Below are 23,254 nucleotides of genomic sequence, written 5' to 3'. Positions count from 1 at the left end.
GCATTATTTGCGCTATGCAAAGGAACTGTGGAATGGAACTAAGAGCTAGTGTGATAATTTAATCAGCCCCAAGTATTTCTTATTTCAAGGATTAACATAATAATTTGATAAAATTGTAGTCATAAAAGACAAGTTGATAATAATTATCGTAAAAGTGCAAGTGATATGACACGAGCAAGCGTAACTTAATCCGTCGGTAATTACATTCGGATCCGAGGAGATTTAAAGTTATCCCATCCTCTAAAACGGCTGATATCGATTCGGTACAATCAATTCGATAAAATTAATAAAGAGCTTCTACTTACTCGCTGATAAACGACCCCCGGAAGCGGACCGTGGCGGTTCAAGGGGACGGAAAGGACAGGCGGCCATGGCTGCGGATTCTGTGAATGTGATTCTATATTTGTATCGAATGGTAATGTAATTACGTTCGCGTTCGCTTCATGACAATCGGGAACAGGTACCGATTGGTGAGCTCGCCTCGCTTAACCACCACCGATACCGTTGCGATATACGATGATACTTTGTACAATTACTCGCGAGACGACTGGGGCTTCATTTTATCGGTACGGCTAGAGTGTAAATTAATTAATGAATACAGAGAAAACACGAAGACGCTTTGGGGAATTGAAAACTTTGATAATCTTTTTGGAACGATCATACTCCTTTCTCGTTTGTATAGTTGTAAGGTAACGCGTACAGCGAGGTCAATAAAAGTATTTGCAGGAATATAATTTCAATGAAATGACTAAAAATTTTATATTTAGTGTCAGACAGTGCTATTGTCTAACAACGATTCAGGTAAGGAGATTCGGGGTTTTCATAATGATACTCTCTATGAATATACGTGTACTAGTGTCATTCTAATCGTCTGCGATATTTATTTTGTTTCGCGATCGACAGTCTCTCTAAATGTTACACCGTTTCTTAGAGCCTGTCGAACTGTCATCTAGTTAGACTGTGCGAAGCCTTAATATCTTTTAACAGATAATGTTCAAACATTTAGTGATGTACAAATTCATTTATTCATTCGCATTCTTACGTTTTCTAATGTACAATGCCTTCAGTCGTGGAACGAATTAATTGGCGAACCAAATGTTTGCTTGCAGATCAGCCAGTTGGTTGAGGAAGTGTCCAGGTTACAGCAGAGTCTGCAGCGTCTTCAGGAAACGAGCGCACAGGCGACGGCGCGGCTTGAGGAAGAACTCGAGGCTCGCAGACAGCACATTAACAGACTGGAGAGTAAACTGGAAAGACAGAGGGACTATGACGACCTAAAACGCGAGATAAACGCGCTAAGGTCGGTCGATCTCTCGCAGATCCCGACCGGCGAGCCCGGCAAGAGCCTGGAGCACCTTCTAATGGAACGCTCAAAGGCGCTTCAGCAAACCGAGAGCTTGAAGCCATCCAGCACTCCGGACGCCCTCGGTAAGTCCGACCAAATCACTTTCCCGGCATTGTTCCGCTATATATATATTGTATATAAATATATGTATAGCATACATATAACATTTAAAAATCAAATCTCGCGCTATTCTTTTCAAATTAAAATCAATTTGTCGATACTGTCAGCTGTATCGAGGACTTCTTGAATAAATCATCGCGCCCGCTTTAGATCAGGAATTGCTCGAGATATTCTATTGCCAGTCGCAGCTAGATCATTTACTAGCAAAATACGAGATACTGTTAAGGACTTCCTTGTGGATACATAGAATCGCCGCTACTAATTCCTGCGCTAAAGTTCTGGTTTTCAATTCCCGACTCTCTCTCTCTTCGAGGCTACGTCGAAGGGCTCGGTATCGTGTAACAATACAAAAAGGACACGAGTCACGCAACGCGGACGCTTTTATAAAGAACGAGGGATGACTGAAGGAGCTTACCGAGAGAAAAGGAACAACAAAATAACTGTTGCTTGCCATTGTGTTCGCACTTCTTTTTTTAACTCTCTCTTTCTCTCCTCCCTTTTTTATTCTCTCTCCCTCTCCGTACTATCTTCTCGCTAACTTATTTCGTTCACTCCACTGTTTTATCATCGTGGTTCTGTTTTGCTGTTTATCCACTTCTCTTATTTTCTCTGTCGCTATCGCGCTTTTGTCTCCCCTTTCTCGTACTTCGTTTCATCTCCTTCTTCTTTCATTACTTTTCATTTAATATCCGTCTGATTCCGTGTTCTGCCTATTTCTCCGGGATCCCTTACCGCTTACATTGCACATTTTTCGAGCTACTCTCTCGCTGTGGTGCGTGAATCAACGTGCCGTTGTAGAAGATACTAACGTAACTCGCACGATAGTATACGTACAATATGCTCCCGATACCCGCGTACCTTACCAAACGTCGGTCTCCTTTGGATGGACGGACGTCTCTGATCATTCCTGAAATCCAACTCACACCGCCCGAGGACCAAACACCCAACCCGCCTACCTCAACCCGACTACGAGCCATCTGCACGCTGGGGAACGCAAACCTCGTACACGCAAATTTATGGACGGTGTATTGCCTCGCTCCGTTGCGGTGGTATTTGTCCGAGTCGAAGCGTTGTTTCATGAACAAAGATCGTTAAATGAATTAGACGGGAAATAGACAATGAACGACAGAGCGAGAGAGAAGCCCCGTGAACACTACAGAGAAGAAAATCGGACGGCATCGTTTCCGGATTCTGTAGAACGCGTTAATCCTGCCCAATATCTCGCATTGTCACCTTTCGAGGGACGAGAATATCCTCCTTCCTCCGGCGGGACTTAAAAACCGTCTAAAAATTCCATGGACCGATATCGTATATCCTCCTTGATCGTTTGCGAACGAGAAAACTCGAGAGAGCCCGGTTGCAAGGCAGGAGAAGACGAGATTCGTTTCGAAAAATATACAAAATAAAACAGAACAAAACAATGTCATCAAGAGGGACTTGAACCCAGTTTGACTGAGACACGATATTTTTCCTCTCGTTGGGCCACGTTGTTCCTCGTTTGCGTGGGTTTGCGTACGGATCAGGCGACGAAGCGTCGAAAAAGAGAGTCTCGGTCCGTCGTCTATCGTCCAGGAAGCTACCGAAGAACTTAAGATTGCCGGCTGCCACGACAGACGACACGAGTAAAGACTAAATCCTAGGTTGCGTGTGTGAGCTCGTGTTGACGCGGTCCCTTGTATTTTGGTGGTTGCAGGTGGACTATCGTCACCCCTGCAGCGCGCCTCCACCGCCTCGCCCCACGGGGTCGGGGGTATACCGCCTTCGTCCCACGTTTCCCCCCAACAACCACCCCCGCCGCCCCCGGCAGCAGTCTCCATACCACCGCGTTCCACTCCGACACCGTCTTCGGCCACTTCGACGACGTCCAGCCTCCTCTTCCCACCCCCTCTTCAAAATGTCGAGACCTTCGGCTCCTTCCTCGGCGAAGAAATCGTCGCCAACTGGAGGCGGACGTTGGAGAGGTCCATCATGAACCAACAACAGCAACAACAACAGCAGCAACAACAACAGCAGCAGCAGCAGCAGCAACAGCAGCAGCAACAGCAGCAGCAACAATCGACTACGCTGAGTCAGTTGTCGCAGCAACAGTTACAGCAAGCACAGCCATTGATCGGTTTACATCCGCCGACCAGTACCAATAGTCTGAATCATCTTCCATCGCCAACGGATCCGTCGTCCAGCTCCAACACGCCAGCAAAATCGAATACCCCGTTAGGAACAACGCCGTTGAGTTGTCTTGACGCCGAGAAGGCACCGACACCGGTGTCGGGCCACGAAACGCCCGCACCGCCGACGCCGTCTTCTACAACCGCGTTAACATCACCGCCAAGCTTTCAACCGCCCACTTCGATGATCGAGACGACGACCTCTTCGGCATCGATCAATGGTGGGAGCATGACGCCTGCCGTCCCGACAGCACCGCCGCCAAAGAGTCCGGCAGACCAAGAATCGTGTCACAATAACAATAACAGCCATCATCTGGCTAACAATAACATCGGCGGTTTGAGTGTGCTGGACACACTAAAGAGTCCGTTTCGATTCGATGAGAGGACGCATCCGTTTCGATTCAGCGACGAGTTCGGGGCTGCCGGGATGGCCGGGAGGCTGGGCGAATCGCTCATCCCAAAAGGCGATCCCATGGAGGCCAGGCTCCAAGAAATGCTACGATACAACATGGACAAGTACGCCTCGCAGAATTTGGACACGCTGCACATAGCTAGGAGGGTCAGGGAGTTGCTGTCGATACACAACATCGGTCAAAGGTTGTTTGCCAAATACATCCTTGGACTCAGCCAAGGAACCGTTAGCGAGTTGCTGAGCAAACCGAAGCCGTGGGACAAGCTGACGGAAAAAGGCCGCGATAGCTACAGGAAGATGCATGGCTGGGCGTGCGACGAAAACGCTGTTATGCTACTAAAATCCCTGATACCCAAGAAAGGTGAGTACCGTACTGTTTCCATTTGTCTCTCCAAACGTTCCCCTACGTGTCTTTTAGACCTATGCACAACATATGCCATTTCTCTATCGAGCGGTGAAGATCAAATGTCTGCCTGACGAGATTGACAGATGATCTTAGATATTCAAGTGTCCTAATCGCTTCGATGAAAACGAATCGCATATTACACATGCTTCTGGTAACATGACTGATCAAATCTTGAAAGATCACAGAATTTCGCAATTTGCTTTGCACAGAATTCACGAGTATCTATTTCCGTCCGTTTCGTTATCGTTGGAAATTTTAATCGTCAACAAATTCGGTGTGGCAAACTATTACAATCTACTTGTTGATTTGCTTCGAAGCTGAAAGTGTTGACGATTGTAGTCCACATCGATGATGGCTTGCTACGGCTTTCGCCGCTAATCATTGACCGTTTAACTCCTACGAAAACTTTTCTGCCTCGCACTGCATATAATCTGTTCTGCCGAGCCACTAACCAATCAGCTGTCAGTTAACTATTTTCCGGTGTCAATGGTGCTCTACTTGGTCTAACTTTACACCGTGAAAACAGGATACGTTTAACCCTAAAACCGGAGGTCGCATCCCTCTAGATTGAAACCGATTGCCGAGGTGTAGCACATGCGTTGGTGACATCGTGAGCTTTCCGTGTCATTCGGAGAAAACATATAAAAATATTATCAGCCACAATCCTCTATCGCGTTGGAGGAATAAGATCAAGGATATTGACACCCATTTTCAGATTATGCATATTTATAATTTAGATAACCTTATTGCTAACGAATGTCCAAAATAGTCATCAGGGTAAGTTTAGGAATTCACAGCTTCTATAATAGAGGACTGCGCAACAGGCTTCTTCGCCTTTGCAGAATACCACGAGCTGAGACTAAACGTCGGTAGAAGTTTCCTACTTAAATAATTACACGGTGGGATATAAATAGTTGTAAATAACGCTGTGTATAGGAAAATTGGTAGAAATACATGATTTTAGAAGAATTTTCACAGGACGGACTTGATTAATCATACAACAGTTTTCTCTTTAATTAAATCCATTATCAGTAATTATGGTATTTTCTTCTTGAAATGAAAGATCTCATCCTGATCATCGAATATGCACTTTCTAGTGGGTAGCCTGAATTATTACTTCTTTATCATGGCTTAAAAATCAGAAAGCAACCTCGTTACTGTATAGCAATTTTTTTTGTTCAAGTGCCTGTCTCTTTTAGACTCACCAATGATAGCATCACTTCAAATATTCAACTTGTCTAAGCAGTTTATTTTATCTTATAATTATGTATAAGTTAAGTTAACTCCGATGAGGGGAAGTGTTAGTGTTAAGGAAACTCTAAAATAAACGATATTTGAGAAACAAACTTCAGCATATGTCAGTAAGCGTAAGACAAAGCCCCGAGATCACGTTCGATTTGGCCCTTAGTTATCTTAATTAAATTATACAACTAGTTGGCGCATCACGCTCGCTATTGATTGTTTTCTGCGTTTGGCAGCCATATTGTTTAGACTAATAGCTCTCGGGAGTAGGAAACTGGGGATGACTTCTAGGCGAGGGTGCAGTACGTAAAGAGGGTTCCAATAGAGAATAAGAGAGAGATACGAAAGAAAACGGGCTCCACGAGAGAGACCACAGATGATTCAGATCTCCTGTTATTTCAAATGGTAATTCACGCGTTCGCAAAATTGTTTCAGACCGATCTTCTCTGCACGCGTGAGATAATTTCATACATACTATCGAAATGAGTCAGTAAAAAATATCGTTAATTATTAAAAAGACAATAGTTTTTAGATTTTGTAGTTTTACAGCACCGAAAATATGTTCGCAGGCTAGGAATCTAATTTAAAATCTATATAAAAATTCACGTGCACGACTTGTTTTTAAATACTCGTTTCCTAAAAAACTATTGCAGTGTAACAGCAATTTTTTACATTTCTGAACTGACCGAAACGTCCATCTGCCCACGCGAAAACAATGCAAACATTCATTACTATACCGAACACGTACCAAAAACTGTGTTCCGTCATAAAGAACCGTGTTTCCCTGGTATCCGGCGACATGAATCATTCGGTCATACACAGTCCCTTGTTTTTTTATCGTCACAAGGTTACATTCGTCGGCCGGCTATTCGTCTCTCACTTATTAAATCCATCCTTCCCGATTCTCTCTGTGGCTCGCCGACACTGTATCACGTGGCGGCAACGCGTCGAACGGTTCCGCTGCTTTCCGTAAATTATCATTTAATATCGATGGAAGAGGATGCTCGACGGCCATAATTGGACGTGCGCGGCCAAAGCGCGAAGTACAAAACGCTCGTACATATCGTATGTATATAAAATATAGCTCGACGATAATTCACGGCCGGACGAGTCGCGGGTGAGAGAGAGGAAGAGGTCGACAACGCAGACGTCGTGCATCAATGGATTGTCGGTTTCCGTCGAATCGCTGACAACGATAATCATGTATATTGCACGGGAAAAAGAGAGGAAAGGATTGCACCACGTACATAGGGATGGGACCGAGTAGGAACGAGGGAAGGACACAACGAAAGTAGGGAGAAAAGAAACGATGCGAAAAAAATGGGGCCTCATAACGTTTCGATGTAGGTACAGGCAGCAAAAATTGCAACTATATGTACTAACTACTTTGAACTTCCATAAATTAATATTAGTTGAACGGTGGCAGAAACGGGAGAGAGGGCGAATGGCGTTTCTAATCGGTTGAAATTGAAGAAGAATCTTCTGTTGAATGATTTTTATCATAATCCGTTGCCACTATCGAAATTCGAAGAGATCGAAAAAAATGAAGAAGAGTCGATTACGGTGGCTTTTATTCGAGTTGTATGTGAATTTGTTTTTTTGAGGGGGAACTATTAAAATTATGTAATAGTCCAAATTGAGAGTTTCAATCAGTGCGTTTTTTTAATAATCAGTAACGTGAAAAATTGCGAATATTGATGATTTCTTGTTCTGTCGTAATTCATATTTTCAAGTGAACGAGATACTTTAAACAAGTATTCGAATCGGTAAAGTATTAGTCAACTATGAATATACAGGATGGTCCACGCAATGGGTGCACCATTATAACTTCTTAAATATGCATTGCACGAAAGAATGTTACATACAAAAGTTACATGGTTTAAAAGACGACACTATGTAGTGCGTCAATTTTTTTTTATAGGTGGAGGCATTTCGGAGATTTCAAGGTCAACTTTATTTTTTTAAACAGAATACTATATTTTTTATACCAATATATGGTAAAGTATCGTATTGTATATATGTAGAGTATTGAATTATTTGACCTTCAAATCTCCGAAACGCCTCTACCTATAAAAAAAATTAACGCACTACATAGTGTACCTTTTTAAACCATGTAACTTTTGTATATAACATTCTTTCGTGCAACGCATATTTTGGAAGTTATAACGGTGCACACGTTGCGTGGACCACCCTGTATAAGATTTAAAAAAGAAGCAACAAGAACAGTATCAGGAACTTGTAATCAATTTGCATAAAATCTTTTGTAATATTGCATCAATTAAGGAATTAATTAAGGACTCATTGAGCTGAATGAAAGAGAGATTAATAAGTGCGCTCGTTTCCGATGGTTCACAGTCGAGCAGATTAATTGCTATCGATATTTAAAAAAGGAAGGAAAAGAAAAATGTAGCGTCATTCGGCAAACGTTTTAATCGCTAATTATTGCACGAAGTTCTTGTTCACGGTTGCAACGAGCTCTTTGTGCCACGAACGAGTCGTCGGTTGCTTCTCAATTGAATAAACGTACCCGCTTCATTGTTCGAAACTTCTATATAATCGGTCACGATTTATGGACAAAAATCGATGCTTTTATCTCGAATTGAAAAGACGATATTTCAAAGGTAATAAATAAATTTCCGATGGAGATTTAATAGAGGAGCTGATACAAAGAATCTCTGCAGCAGTTAGTCGCTCGTTTTACCTACACACTTTTAATAAATAATCGATAACTGAACGAGTTCATTTTAAAAAAAGGAAGATAATACATGGAATATCTTTATTTAATCATTACTTAATAGCGTATCGATTTCAAGAAAGTAAAACACAGACCAGAGAATCGTTTCTAAATTGATCCTCTGAAAAGAATAAATTTATTCCTCATTTCACCAGGATGATAAAATTACGTTCAATTGAGTGCAGACTTGAAATTCTAATTTATTTCAGGACGTTGTTCTCTCGTAAAGACGTCACGTTTTGTACGATATGAAACATCATTTAAATAATTTAGACGACGCGAAAATATGATATCAAAAACTGGTTCACTTACAAATCATTCGGCATCTGATCGAAGGTGTCGTAAACCATTAAATAATCGCACTTTTGCAAGTTAGAAACACCACCCACGAGCAAGTATATTTAGTTTTGCACGTGAATATTTTCTGTATCGCAAAAAGTCGTGCGAACTTTACTAATCCTATGACAAATGCTACCTGGATCTTCGCCCGCTATTCAACGAGCCGCTTCAGGCCGTTTATTATTGCCCGTGAGCGGTATAACACAATTGATCTAAGCGCGGTTAGTCCAAGAGCAACGCACCTCCGAGATTACCGCAATAAAGATAGTTGGTGCCGGTCCAAGTCTAATCTATCGCAAGATTTTCTTTATTTTAGTTACACCTGCATTTTCGATCTTAACTTCTCAAATGACTAATACACGTGTTGTATTTAACGACATAAGACTGGCTATTTTTATGATCCAGATTAAAAAAGAAAAACAAATATGCGTGATCTATAAAATTCGATTAACAGAAAGATGTTTAATAAGAAATTGAAAGATTTACAATCAGTGAATAAAGAATATAGCTAATGTGAAACACCTCGTTAGAAGAAATATATAGATCGGTATATTAATAGCTAAATGAAAAATGGTTAGGTTCCTGGTGTGCTGATTATATGTTTTATTCCTCTATGTGGCTCTGGTTGATTCATTATTCAGTCCTTATTAACTCAGACGCTGTCTGTTGTTTGAAATTATCTGAAATCGCTAGAATTCTTTTTTAATTCATTTACCCTTTGGAGCGTGCTCCGTTTATCGAAACCCAGATATACATCACTATAATCGCAGGACTCTAATTGTATGATTATAATTGTAAAAGTGTTCTACTGCGCGGCTTCAAGTATGCTTCTTATATCCTCTTCGCTGAGAATTCGCTCGACTAAATATGTACTTACATTATAAGGGAAACAGAGCACGATGATTTTGAATTTTCAAACTTGCAGAAGCCAACGTCTGGTTGAGAAAATTAAGCAATCGCGAATCTATAAAACTGTATAAACAACAATACGCAGGATTGTTCGACAAAATTTTGAAGCGATTTTCCTTTAAAATTATCTTGAAACGTTCATGAGAAGTAATATTTCATACGGAATCATAGTTTAAAGCAAATAATTAGCGCGCGATTACAACGTTCATTGACCCAATCCAGCAGAGATAGCATTATCAGTGCGCGATTGCGATTTCGAAATCTAACTCTGTAGGGAGTGAAAAAATCAGGCACTGCGATTTTTCAATGAATGAAACCTTGTAAAATGGTCGACTGTATAAATGTTTCGTAATGTCAATATAAAGAATTATCTATCTTCGGACATTCGCTAATTAATTTCCAATTTCTATTTCAAACATCAGATTTCTTATTTCCTTCAATTACGATCAATAATGATAACTCATAGTCCGACTCGACACAATCCCGCATATAAGAATTAAAAGATCATAGATCTTTTAAAAATGATTCTAATTTATTAATAAAAAAAAAATAAACAGATTTCTGCATTTATATCTGTTGATTTCAACGTTGATTTTCCGCGAGCACAAGCGACGCGGCTGCTCCGAATTTCTTTTCTCCGGTTTTTCCGGTGGCGTTTGCAGTGAAGTACGATTCAAAGAAGAAACCCCCGACGCGACTGCGTCGCGTATTTCACCGTCAATTAAACGCGCTATACGCAGCCACGCAGATCTTGTACGCGTGGAAGAGAAATAGCCGCGTATAGACCGCGGCGCAACGCGAAAGAGTTACGTTCATTAGCAAGGCTACTGCTTCATATAGGTTTATCAGATTTTCTAATCCGGTTGTATCCTTCCGCTTGTACTTAGCGTACGGCTTCTCAGCGTCGCTAACCGCGCAAATATTGCACGTTCTTACGATGGAATCAAAAAACCGGCTCAATCGGTCCTTTCAAATCACAGAAAATTAATATTGTCAATCTTACATTGTTCATTTATACACACGGAACGTTGTTTGATACGCAAGCTAAAAAAAGAATTCACAGCCATAATTATGCAGGAGTTGCTCACTTCCTTAGATATTTAGCCAGGCCGTTCCATCTTCCATTCTCAACGAGAAGTGTTGTTTATGGCTCACGAATACAAGAACTTGCGCACGCCAGTTCACATGAGTCTATTTTTCATCGTTTCTGATTTCTGTCAGTTACGTAGGCACGTGTACCTATTCTCCATGGATCAGCCGACAAACACGACTGGCGTAAGGAATCTCGTTGTAATCGGGAACAAGCGTTTTCGTAACAACCGTTTCTTTTTTTAACACCGCAGACTGGAGTATCAGGTTCTCACATAATCGTTCGAAATTTTGCAACATGCCATTGTCCATTAGTAAGCCTGTTTTAAAAGACGATTTAAGATATACTACGATTTGAGAAAGTAACATTGATTCTCAGACGTTTTATGACGTACAATAATTGAAATATATTTGTTTTAACTATCCTTTGTTATATCATTAGACGTTTCATACAACTATAACAACCGATCAAGTTCTTTGCCATATAATAATGACACAATCATATATAGCATTATACATATAAAAATTTCAATTTATGGTATTTACTTGGCTTCCATGGTATGTCGGCCAAACCTAAATCGCAATATGGATTTCTTGTATGGCCTCTGGTCATTGTCCTTACGAGCTTGTTTGTTCTTTCTTTCGACGATTCCAACCAGGTCTTTGATGCCTTGATGCGATCTGAACGAACGAACCGTGACGTTTCATCATCCGGGTGAAACGATGGTGGCAAGACCGCGCGCGCAACGGAAACAACGAACTCGTGACACCTACTTTATTCGTTGCCTATTCATACTCTGTACATGTGTGCATGGGAATGCACGGCATAATTTTGAAAACAACTGAGATAATTATGTTTTTTGAGTTTGTTATACATGAAGGACTATTAATTATGCCGTAGACTTCTTACGTCTCCGACAAGGGACAGTTCAATAATTCGTGTTAAACGGAGATATTTAAAACCAACCCGTTTTAGAAAAATATCACTTATATCACTTGGATTCTCACGTAAAACGCACATCAAGATCTATAATTCATGTAGATTCATTATCGTTTATACGATTCAGTCACGATTCATTTATACGAATCAATAATCTCAAAGTTTCTGAACAATAAATATACTTTATTATTGTTAAACATTCTTCATTAGTTCATTTGTAACAGATGTGATACAAGGAAACTTGGTTATAAGTGGAATCGTCAATCTCTTATCATTATACAATATTTGCGTCTTTCCTGATATGTATAGGACGAACTATTCGCGATAAAACATTCGCGCGTATCCGCTGATATTATGAATACAGATGCGGCGTAAAGAAAAAGCGATATTAATGCAGGAACTCGGTGGTAATTCGAACCGATAAATCTTTGTACGTAACGTGTCACAGAGTATCGTTGTTCTCACCGCAGTGCGTTAATCTGTATTCCGTCCGATAACGATAATGTCAATTTCATCAGCGTAACCACAAAAAAAGTCTCGCCTACAGGAAAGAACTAACGCATAATAATGACCTTAGTCGTTTTTTATCACAGCTGTTATCTCTGCTACCGATCCAACTAGAAATACATTTTTCATCGATCTATCCATCCACAGCTACAAACATATCGTCTCACTATAAAACTTGATGTAGCAATATTACAAAACATATACAGGAATTTAGTTATTTCAAGAAATATATAAAAGTCGTCAATACTTCTAAAGATTAAGTGTTCAATACGACGAATATATCCGCATATTATAAAATATGTAGTTGTATCCCGAAGTGCATTGAAATATGTATGAAAGAGGTAGCTTTTTCTTTATAAAATTAGATTCTTTCGAGGACGAATGCATTCTGTACATTTATGTACAGTGCTCGAATTTCGCGACAGGTAGAATCGAATTGAGTTTCTATGATCAGCCTCGGAACCAGCCGATTCAGTCGTTAAAATGTTGTCGCAGACTCACGAAAATATCGTATGGGTACGTAAAAGAGGAGGTTGGTATAAGTCGAAGTCTGCTGGCACGAATTCAAACGTCGTGATACGATACACGCGTACGGGCCGCGTACGTGTACACATTTCGTACTCGGCTCTGCCATACAACAACGAGACGGACCTCGACTGTCGTCATTGTCCTCGTAATGTTTCCACCCACCACATTGTCGATTTCTTGAAACGTTTTCCGTCGGCCCGATATTCTCGCGATAACTGTAACATCAGTTTCTTGGATCGCCGTCTACATTCCGACCTTAATGACCAATTAATCTTTTCCTCTTGCGCCTCGCATTCAACACCACGTTACTTCCCCGCGTCGAGGAAAAAGAAAGAGACTCCGTTCTATTCTAGTTCTCGAGCACAGTGAAAGTGTAATTTCGGTATCAATTCACTTCACCCTCCAGCAAAAAAATATAATAGGTACATGTATAATTGCATTTCTTATTGGGAAAATTAGTAATAAGATCGAAACAGATTTTTTTAAAGAAGAGTAAACTGTAGAGGAGAAATAGTTAAGTACGGAATTGTCTTTCATTTTTTATTTAGTCGGCTTGTCTTTTGAACCATACATTGACACCTACAATAATATTAATTAATTTAAAAATAAGGAGGAAGACGTATTTTCAGATAAATACGTAGTTTATAAAATTTCTTTTGTAAACGATTAAATAATTTTTGCATAGTATTCTCGTTTCCCTAAGTCCTAGACGGTCTGACGAGTAGATTTCCATCTTGCGAATCGGAAAACGCATTGATTCGTAATTAAAATACGAACGCACATGAGAAACCATCGGTACGGAAGCAATCAAAGATATGATCGATGGTTCATTCGTCCGAATCTTACGGCTGATTGGTCAATTATACGGGAAACACGTAGTAGAAGTACACTCTTGGCTACGTGTAATGGGGGGGAAGGCAGGCCGCAAGGGCGAGGTTCTAGAAAAGGATATTTTAATTATCGTCGCTATGTTATGTCTCTACCCTCGCTGCTTCAAGCTTCGGTATTATTGATTTTGCGTTGTATTAAGTGCTTCTACGTTCGATCGAACGTGGAATCAACCCTCGGGCCTGATTAGTTACATCGGTGCCGTCTCCTTATCGAATTTCCGCCCGTCTTTCAATAACCTGCGGTATTGAAGTTATGAATGGAAGAATATGAATTTTAATTGGACACAGTTTCTATGAGATCGTTATATTGGCAAACAGCGTGAATGAAATAATGTTTTATCTTTATTGCTTTTTCTTTGAAACTTTTAAGGTATTTTAAGTAAATGCTTTGTAGAAATTGTAGATCAGTTTGATTTAAGAGCTAGTTTATCACACATATACCGCACAAATATTCCTCAGTATTTATTGTACTAGATACCTCACATAACTTTTACATATGTTTTTTTTTATTATATATAAGACCAAACCGAGTAAGAACGCACCGCAAGTTGTGCCTCACCCGTAGAGTATGTTTCAGGCAAGGAGCAGGGAATGCCAGCATTCGCGCGTGCTCCACAGGAAGGTGGCCCGCCGGAAATGAGTGACGAAAGGTTGGCGCACATTCTCTCGGAATCTGGCCATCTACAGATGAGGGGAGAGCAGGAGATGTCGAACGACGCGGACAGTAAGAGTCCGAGCAGAATCGGTTGCCCGAGCCCCTTTAACAAAGACAGGCTCGACAATCAAAATAGGAGACTGAAGAAATATGAGAACGATGACATTCCACAGGAGAAGGTAGTTAGGATCTATCAAGAGGAACTAGCCAAGCTGATGGGCCGAAGAGTCGAGGATCTCCGTGGACCGAGAGAGTTTTCCTCCAGGTAAGGCTCGATCTTTCCACGAGCAATATTTGACTTTTTTTTGGACATCCTAAAACCCCATGGTGTACCTAGATATATTTAAATATTTTCAAAAAGAATTATGTACCTTAAGGTAGCTCGATACTTGGGTAACGTATCAAATGTGAGTCCTCCAATGGGCTTATTTTAAAATAAGAATATGAAGTGCAAATTTCATTATTAAATGTACATTATCATTTTCACATTCATATATTTTAATCTTATATTACTAAAAAAGATATACCCAAAGTAAAATAAACAACTTCTTTTTATTTTGTTAAATTTTGTCTTATACCTAATTTGTCTATCTAATCAAAATCTAAAAACAAAAGATAAATTATTTTATTTACGACTGGGGTGATGATGGAGTGATATAAGTATTATTTATTGGTTTTGATCATTATTATTTCATTCTTTTCCACAGAAACCTATATTTTTCTTTACATCATCTATAACCATCTATGGTTTTGTTGAAAACGTATATGATATGAAATCGCACGAGGCATTTATACAAAAGTTCCCATAAACTTCCGTATTAAAAATAAGAATTTTCTAATGCATTTTCTTTTTTTAAATTTTCACGGAAATCCTATATTTTCTTTACGGAAAATGAAAGTTCAAAACTTTAACTATTGTTCAACTTGTATTAAAATCGTATATGTTTCGCAAATGCTATCGAGCTACCTTAATTACAATAGGACTTCAAATACTATTTCAGTCTAATCACATGGAACTAGAAAAATTTTAACATGCTGTAAAGTCTACAGTATAGGTTCGATAAACGGTGCATACGAGACTATGATTTAGCTTATCATTGCTATTGTTTGTCCGTCAATTTTTATGGAATTCGAAAATCAAATCACCCGGAAATTTTGTATGCAAGTATAACTCTCGTTGAAGAGTTAAAGATTCTTGATACGCGTCAGCTTGCTATCTATCAAAGCCCGCAAGCGCATCCCATAGATCTTGTGAGTCACGGCAGATACCGGCCGCGCAACGGAGAACTATGCCGAACGCGGATGACGTATGCAAGCTAAAATTAATGTGCCGCTATATCTGTTTCGTTACTTAACACGAAAATGTCAGGTGTAAACACGAGCTTTTTTGGCCGAAAGCTCGGGTTACATGCCGATCGTGCGACGCTATTGTCCGCGAGTCTTCGCGATTGATTATTATTGAGGACAGCACGCGACCTCGATTAATTGTAGCGCGATGTTTCCGCACTTTTTCAGCGGCGCCCAAGGCGGACTTCAGGGTATAGAACGTACGCAAGAGGACATCCGGCTGGCGTTGGATGCGTACCACCGAGAACTGCAAAAGCTGAATGCCACGCCGGGCCAGAATCCATCGCTCACTGGACTGCCGGGATTACCCGGTCTGCCCGGTCTCCTGGCTCTTCAGCAACAGGCTCTTCAACAACATCAATTGGCGACGAACGGCGGTGGTGGCGTTCAAGATCTGAGCCTGGGCAAGGTCGATCCGAGGAACAAAATAATAAACGGCGTCACCGAGGAGGAGAAAGAGAAGATGGAGGAAGCGATGAGACACGCAGGAAGTGCTTTCTCGTTGGTCAGGCCAAAACAGGAACCAACCACTGCACCCCAGTCAACGCCAGGTGGATCTAGCGCAAGTTCACCGCTTGGCAACTCGATTCTTCCACCGGCGATGACACCTAGCGAAGAGTTCTCGGGTGCCGCGGCGGCCAGTCCTCTTCAGAGGATGGCCTCTATCACGAATAGTCTGATCAGTCAACCGTCCACGCCTACCCATCATCCGGCCAACCAGAGGCCACTCAAAGCAGTACTTCCTCCCATCACTCAGCAACAGTTCGACATGTACAATAACTTGAACACCGAGGATATTGTTAAAAGAGTAAGTTTTATTACCAATTCAAATTATTAAGCGTACAAAAAATAATTTTCATTTACAACCCACTCTTATTTCCGACTTAATCTGTAATTTTGTTTCATAAATTATGGGCAACTGTTTACAACACGATGCTAACTTGAAAATATTTATTTTTACAGGTGAAAGAACAGCTATCTCAGTATTCCATCTCCCAACGTTTATTCGGCGAGTCCGTGCTAGGTCTGTCGCAAGGATCAGTTTCTGACTTGTTAGCGCGTCCAAAACCGTGGCATATGCTGACGCAGAAAGGCCGCGAACCGTTTATCAGAATGAAAATGTTCCTCGAGGACGACAACGCGGTGCACAAATTAGTTGCCAGCCAATATAAGATCGCACCGGAGAAGCTGATGAGGACCGGCGGCTACGGTGGCCTGCCTCGTAAGTTTAACTCAGGTCAATATAGATGTTTTGTTATTTTACTAATAGTTTGGGAGCTCGATACTGTGTGCTGAATGCTGCTGTTCTGATAAAAAAAAAGAGGAATGATTTTGTACGAGAGTAAAAGATGTTTGTTAACAGATACCCTTTAATCTAACGAAGCAACATTCTGACGTCCGTCAAAGTGAGCTTTCGGACTATAACTCAGGGATTTCGCATAAAATAATGTCAATGTTCTTTTCGTTCGCTTCCACAGCTTGTGGGACACCTATGAAACCGATGCCTCCGACCAAGCTAGTACAAGAACAACTTCAAAACGCAGCGAAGGCTCAGGCTGCCGCGCAGGCGGCCGCCCAGGCGGCAGCGCAACATCAGGAGAACCAAATACAACTCGGCCCACCTCAGCAGAGTCCTCAACTTCCGCAACATCCGCAACCACCGCCGCCGATGATGTTAACACCACCGGGTCCCCATCATCCTCATTCGCAACTGAGTATGCAAGAGCTGCAGAAGAAGCAACAGCAGCAACAGCAACAGCAGATGAATCTCCATTCCCCGCACCCTCAAATGACCCCGTCGCCTCTACGCGGACTTCATCCACACATCTCGCCTAGTGTATACGAAATGGCCGCGCTGACGCAGGACCTCGACACCCAGACGATCACGACGAAGATCAAAGAAGCGTTACTAGCCAATAACATCGGTCAAAAGATCTTCGGCGAAGCCGTACTCGGACTGTCGCAAGGTTCGGTCAGCGAACTGCTAAGCAAACCGAAACCTTGGCATATGCTGAGCATAAAGGGGCGCGAACCGTTCATCCGAATGCAATTATGGCTGTCCGATGCACACAACGTAGACCGATTGCAGGCGCTAAAGAATGAGCGCAGAGAAGCGAACAAAAGACGGCGTAGCAGTGGCCCGGGTCACGATAACAGCTCGGACACGTCAAGCAACGACACGGCGGAGTTCTACCACGCAGCCTCGCCCGGTCCGGGACCGGCTTCTGCTAAAAAGCAACGGGTTCTGTTCTCTGAAGAGCAGAAGGAAGCCCTCAGGCTCGCGTTTGCTCTCGATCCATATCCGAACGTAGCCACCATCGAATTCCTCGCCGGCGAGCTGGCGTTATCCTCGCGAACGATAACAAACTGGTTTCACAATCATCGGATGAGACTGAAGCAGCACACGCCGCACGGCCAACCAGAACCCCAATCACCGAGAGAACCCGGCCAACCATTCGACCCGGTTCAGTTCAGATTGCTGTTAAACCAAAGACTGTTGGAGATCCAGAAAGAGAGACTGGGCCTGGGCAACGTACCTCTACCTTACTCCCCGTACTTCAATCCGAACTTGGCTGCCTTAGTAGGGAACGCGTTGAAGGAACAGTGCTCCGGCCTGGACCTGTCGATGAACGCGCTGAAGAGGGAGCCGAATCAGGAGTTTGAGGACGAGGACGTGGAGGACGCAATGAGCAATCTGGGCAGCGAAGACTCGGAAGGATCGGCGGGGAGTATAAAACGGGAACCAGCGGAGACGCCTACAGCGCCGGCGACTGCCAGATCGAATAGGAGAAAACCTGCGGCGCCACAGTGGGTCAATCCCGAATGGCAAGAACCGGCTAGAACGGGTGACGAAGTGATCATCAACGGTGTTTGTGTGATGCAAACGGATGATTACGGGGTGAAGCGAGAGGCCGAAGAGACGATTAGGGTAGAACCGACTCCGGTACAGGACAGATACGAGGAGGACGCGCAGAGCGACGTGTCGTCGGTCTCCGGAAACAACGGCCAGGATCGGGATAGCCCTCTTCCCAGTCCGAAGTCTGGACAGAACAGTCCGATAACATCGCCGAGGCCGCCTTCCACGCAACAAACGCAGCAGTCGGCCGAAGAAAGTCCCAAAGAGAGCGTGGTGAAACACGAACCGGAGGAAGCGTGGGATTATTAGGTAAATCTCTTATCGTTCAACCATGATGATGGTGTTTCACAAGATCGGGGATAGACTGAAAAGAGAGAAAAGATATTGAAAACATGCCAAAATGATGCTGCGAAAGCGTACGGTTCCGTTCTGCTGAGGATTATGGCCTAGTTAAGTTCTTAAAAAGGGAAAACCAGTCATAGGATTCGGCCAGGCCTGGTCGGTCGATTCCTGCCTACCACGAGGGCATTATCATAGGGAGGCAAATACAAAGTAGGATACGTGAAACGAAACGATAAACAAAATAGAAAAGACACACGCACACGCGTACACGGGATGTGTGCTGAACTGTCATGTCGGTTAAACCTTCGAAGACTACTACAGCTAGACGCTGCTGATCAAAGAAGACGGAGCTCAATCAAAAGGAACTCTTTTTCGTAACACGTTGTAATCTGTGCGAGATGGGATTAGTGTGGTGTGTACGTTCGGCGGATTCGTAATATTATTAGAAGACTGTGACGCGACGGGACAGCCTGTGGAATTAAGAAAGAAAAAGAAAGAAATAAACGGGAAATAGGCGTTCGTCGCACATTCGAAAATATCTGAAGAAACCCTGGCCGCTTCCGTTTTTATTTTTCTCAGCGGATTTCTGGGGTGGGATCGCAAGGATGAAAAAAATAATCGAACAGTGAAAAGAGGAAACGATCAGAAAAAAGAAATTAGCGAACGGAAATGGTCCGGGTTTATAGAGTGCAATCTGTGAGAGTAACCACAATTGTTAGATCGAATTATTATTAATTTTATCTAATTACGCGACGAAGATGAGCGATTAATAATTATTGCATAATTGTGATTCATGTTATATTGTTTATATACTTCTCCTATCCCATAGTCGTTAAGCTGTTAATGTTATTACACTCCGCTCTCCGACTACGTACCTTTTTTTGTCTGTTCAGTTATAGGCGCGTCGTCTTTCGTAAAGAAGAAAAGGGAAAAATAGTATAAACGATTAGGAGGAAGAGAAAAAAAACATGTCCTTTCGCTGTTCCTGCCTTCCTGCTCGTCCATCGACCCACGGGAGAGCAACCATTAATCACTTTAGGAATTGGTTAACATTGTTATCTACATTCTATTTTCCTTTTTAATTATATTTCGGCGCACACGTGTGATTTCCGTTTGCTATTCCCACATGGACAAGTGCAACGCAGGATCAAGCAAAAATCTGTCCACTTACAAATAATTCTTTATGTCTTTTTTCTATTTCCATAGAAGGGAAGAGAAAAAGCGAGAAAGATAGGTAATTATTATACAAAACGATCGATGATCGAGGTTATCAGTTACTACCAATATTACCGTATTATTAGGCTTACGTTATCGCTGCTATTTTATTATTATTATTATTATTATTATTATTATTATTATTATTATTATTACGACCTTTATTATTATTATTCATATTATTATTAATTATATTATATTATTTTATTACGACTCGAATTCTTATCGCGATAACGACACGGCTTGTAAAGCCAATGTGATAGAGCTTATATGCGATGGCACGGTAAAAAAAAAAGTGGGGAGGGGAAAACGAGAGAACACAGCGATGTGCGTGGGAGGCTGGTTGGGCCTTCTTTCGTGCGATGAAAAGTGCGCCGGCATGTTAAAAATCGGACGTTATAAAAGCGTGGCATCATGAAAAGCTCGCATCCACTTGTAAATAGTTGTACAAAATGAAGAGAAACGAGAGAGAAGAGAAAAAGGAAAAACTCGAAAACATGCGAAACATTACACATACATAAACTTGTATATTATACTTAATTACCACACTTAACTCTGTAATAGCGGTATATTTACACAGAAGTAAGAGCGGGTGCGTACAACGATCCACTTAACGCCAAGCTTCCAACCAGGCGGTCGAACGACAGTACGGAATCGATCATCGGTGAACAAATAAGTGAGAGAAAATCGAAAATTACCCGGTTTTTAACGAGGGAAAATATTATTATATATATTATATACACACGTGGAAACGCGGCGTTAAGGGTGATACGCGTTAAAAACACAGAGGAGAAACGTAATTAAAAGAATTACCGTACACTATCGATGCCTGAGTGGGAGGGAGGATGTGTACAAGAGGGTGAATGAGAGCGTGCTGGAGTGTATGCGTACAACAGGGAGGAGAAAGGGCAAAAGTTATCTTCGATATTACGAATCAAACTTGTATTTACCAGATTAAATTTTAGTCTTCGATTAAATTCTAGTCCGCAATTTAAACGAACGATGGCGAAAGGGAACGAAAGAGAACGAGAGGGATGCTTGAGTGGCAGAGAGAAAAAAGACCGAATGAATGAATGTACGAGAGAGAATGGTAGAGCGAATGGGAAATAAAAATCTGATGCGTGAGCGAGACAGCCAACCAGTGAGAGAAACACTTTAAACAAAAAAAGGGCATTGTTAATTGAGAGACCAGTGATCCGACATTCTTCGTTTCAATTTAGTTTCTTTTTTTCCTTCGCGAATTAGTAACCATCGGGGAATTAGTGTGAACCGTATACAAACGCTACTACCATCTTTCACGCTAACTATCACTAATAATTATTACCGTCGCCCCTCATTATTCTTCACGTTCGATTATTAATATTATTATTACCACTATTATTATTTTAATTCTTATTATTCTTATTATCGCTACAACCGCTATGATTATCATTAATATTACGATTACTATCATTATCACCTAGTACTATTATTATTACGTTTTATGAATATTGTCGCCGTAACTTAATGATATCGACCAGTCGCATAGGGCTGCCAAAAGATCGTGAAAGACAAACCGGGAATCCCAAGGAGAACCAAACGCAATGACAATTATTAATATCAAATCAATAAACTAAGAATAAGAATATACATATGAAGACGTGGGAAGGCGATTTCGGATGCGTGCAGTGGTTGTAAAATGAATTTCCAGCCCGATGAGACTGTTCCGACCGTCAATCTCGTTTGGTTACGAGGCGAATTCCCACTAGTCGATCGTCACCGATCGCGCAGCTGATCAAATAATCGTGTAATCGGATCTTCCGGAGACGATCGGCAACCCTCATGTACATCCCTTTTGTTTTCCTTCGCTCCCGTTAATCTTACATTTCTCTTTTTCGTGGTCTCTTCATCGTTTCTTTTCCTCTTATTTCTTCGAACGTGAGACGCGAGACATATAAGTTCTTCTGTAGATACCGAATAAGCTCTAGATAGCAGATAGCTTTAATTATTTAAGCGGTAAACGGTAACTTTCTAAGCGTACGCCCGACTTTCGGGTGAGGAATTTGTAATATAACAGAGTGCGAGAGGTTCGTGCGACGAACGAACGAGCGGAGGTTGCTTAAGGATCACCGCGAGGAGGGAAAATCATATCGTAAACTTAATAATGAATATTTTACAGAAGCGACGACAAAATAAGGGGAAAAGATAAGTAATAAGAAAGACACAAAAAAAGGATAACTGTAGATAGACGTTGGGAAGCATAAAGAAAAAAAGCTGAAATAGTTATCGAGGCTCTTTAATAACGCGCCTTACGCGTGAAATGATCAAAAAACGAAAAATAAGGGGAGAACGTATTTGGGGAGGATAAGATAGGACGAGACAAGCGATGTATTACATGCCGAGAAAACAACATTGTCATTCAGTAGCGAAAATAATTGTATTAAAAGAGAAGAAACGTGACGAGAAGGTTTACCTAACATAATAGTTTATTGATTTGTATTTCATTTCAAATTGTATTATAGCTTAAAGATTATCCTGTACATTGCATACACATACACACGTACACTCATACACGAGCACTATTGTTTCAAATTGTACGTTTATGATTATTATACGAAGATAAAAAAGAAAATAAATAAGGTATACAAAGTATTGAAGACACATGAGAAATTTTATTCTGAAACTCACAAGTCTCTTAAGAAAATCTTCGATCGACTCCCTTACAGCAGTTTCTATAGGAATCGCATTTCTAGGGGCATCGAGCGTACATATGAACTTTCATGCTTTCACGTCTTAACAAAAGCAAAAACTCTCAAACTATTCGATATATTTTAACGAACTACTGTTTAAAAGTTATTTATTTACATTATATTTCAATTAAAAGTTACGGATAATTGAAAATCGTGGCAAAAGCGAAGTATACATACGTACGTATCACTCGATGTCCAAAAGGCTACGACTTTTAGCGTGTACAGATTAATTAATTAATTCTTGTTTAGGGAAACTTGAGAAACAGTTTACATCAATTTAAATACCGCGATAGAACTAGATACGATTCGAACACAATACGAATTGAAAATTCTCTTTATTGTATATACGTACATGATTATATTATTCATATCAGTGTCTCCTTTTATGAATTTCTAAATTAAAAGAACTGTATTGAAAATTGCATTACGGTTATTCAATTAATCCTTCCTTATTTTAAAATTGCTTATTTTTCTTTAAGCATG

At 41.2% G+C, this 23,254-nt stretch overlaps 1 protein-coding gene across 6 annotated transcripts in view; it reads left to right on the top strand.

Moving 5' to 3' along the window:
- cut (homeobox protein, cut) overlaps positions 1 to 22,682 on the top strand; it is a 137,267-nt gene extending 114,585 nt beyond the window's left edge. For 3 of the 6 annotated variants that reach the window (XM_026817756.1, XM_018033052.2, XM_018033053.2), the window contains exons 4-9: positions 1,110 to 1,428; positions 3,159 to 4,403; positions 14,192 to 14,546; positions 15,773 to 16,436; positions 16,592 to 16,865; positions 17,107 to 22,682. In XM_026817756.1, coding sequence (XP_026673557.1) covers positions 1,110 to 1,428; positions 3,159 to 4,403; positions 14,192 to 14,546; positions 15,773 to 16,436; positions 16,592 to 16,865; positions 17,107 to 18,794 — 4,545 coding nt within the window. In that variant the 3' untranslated portion in view covers positions 18,795 to 22,682. The remainder of the gene's footprint in view (positions 1 to 1,109; positions 1,429 to 3,158; positions 4,404 to 14,191; positions 14,547 to 15,772; positions 16,437 to 16,591; positions 16,866 to 17,106) is intronic. The other 3 variants (XM_018033054.2, XM_018033056.2, XM_018033055.2) reach the window with 3 other exon arrangements.
- Positions 22,683 to 23,254: the final 572 nt, after the last annotated feature.

Source organism: Ceratina calcarata, unplaced genomic scaffold (assembly GCF_001652005.2).
Source record: "Ceratina calcarata isolate Rehan_Ccalc_2016 unplaced genomic scaffold, ASM165200v1 scaffold61, whole genome shotgun sequence".
NCBI classification, from domain to species: domain Eukaryota; kingdom Metazoa; phylum Arthropoda; class Insecta; order Hymenoptera; family Apidae; genus Ceratina; species Ceratina calcarata.
The sequence above is the reverse complement of the archived record's forward strand: the minus strand, read 5'-3'. Positions and strand labels throughout refer to the sequence as shown.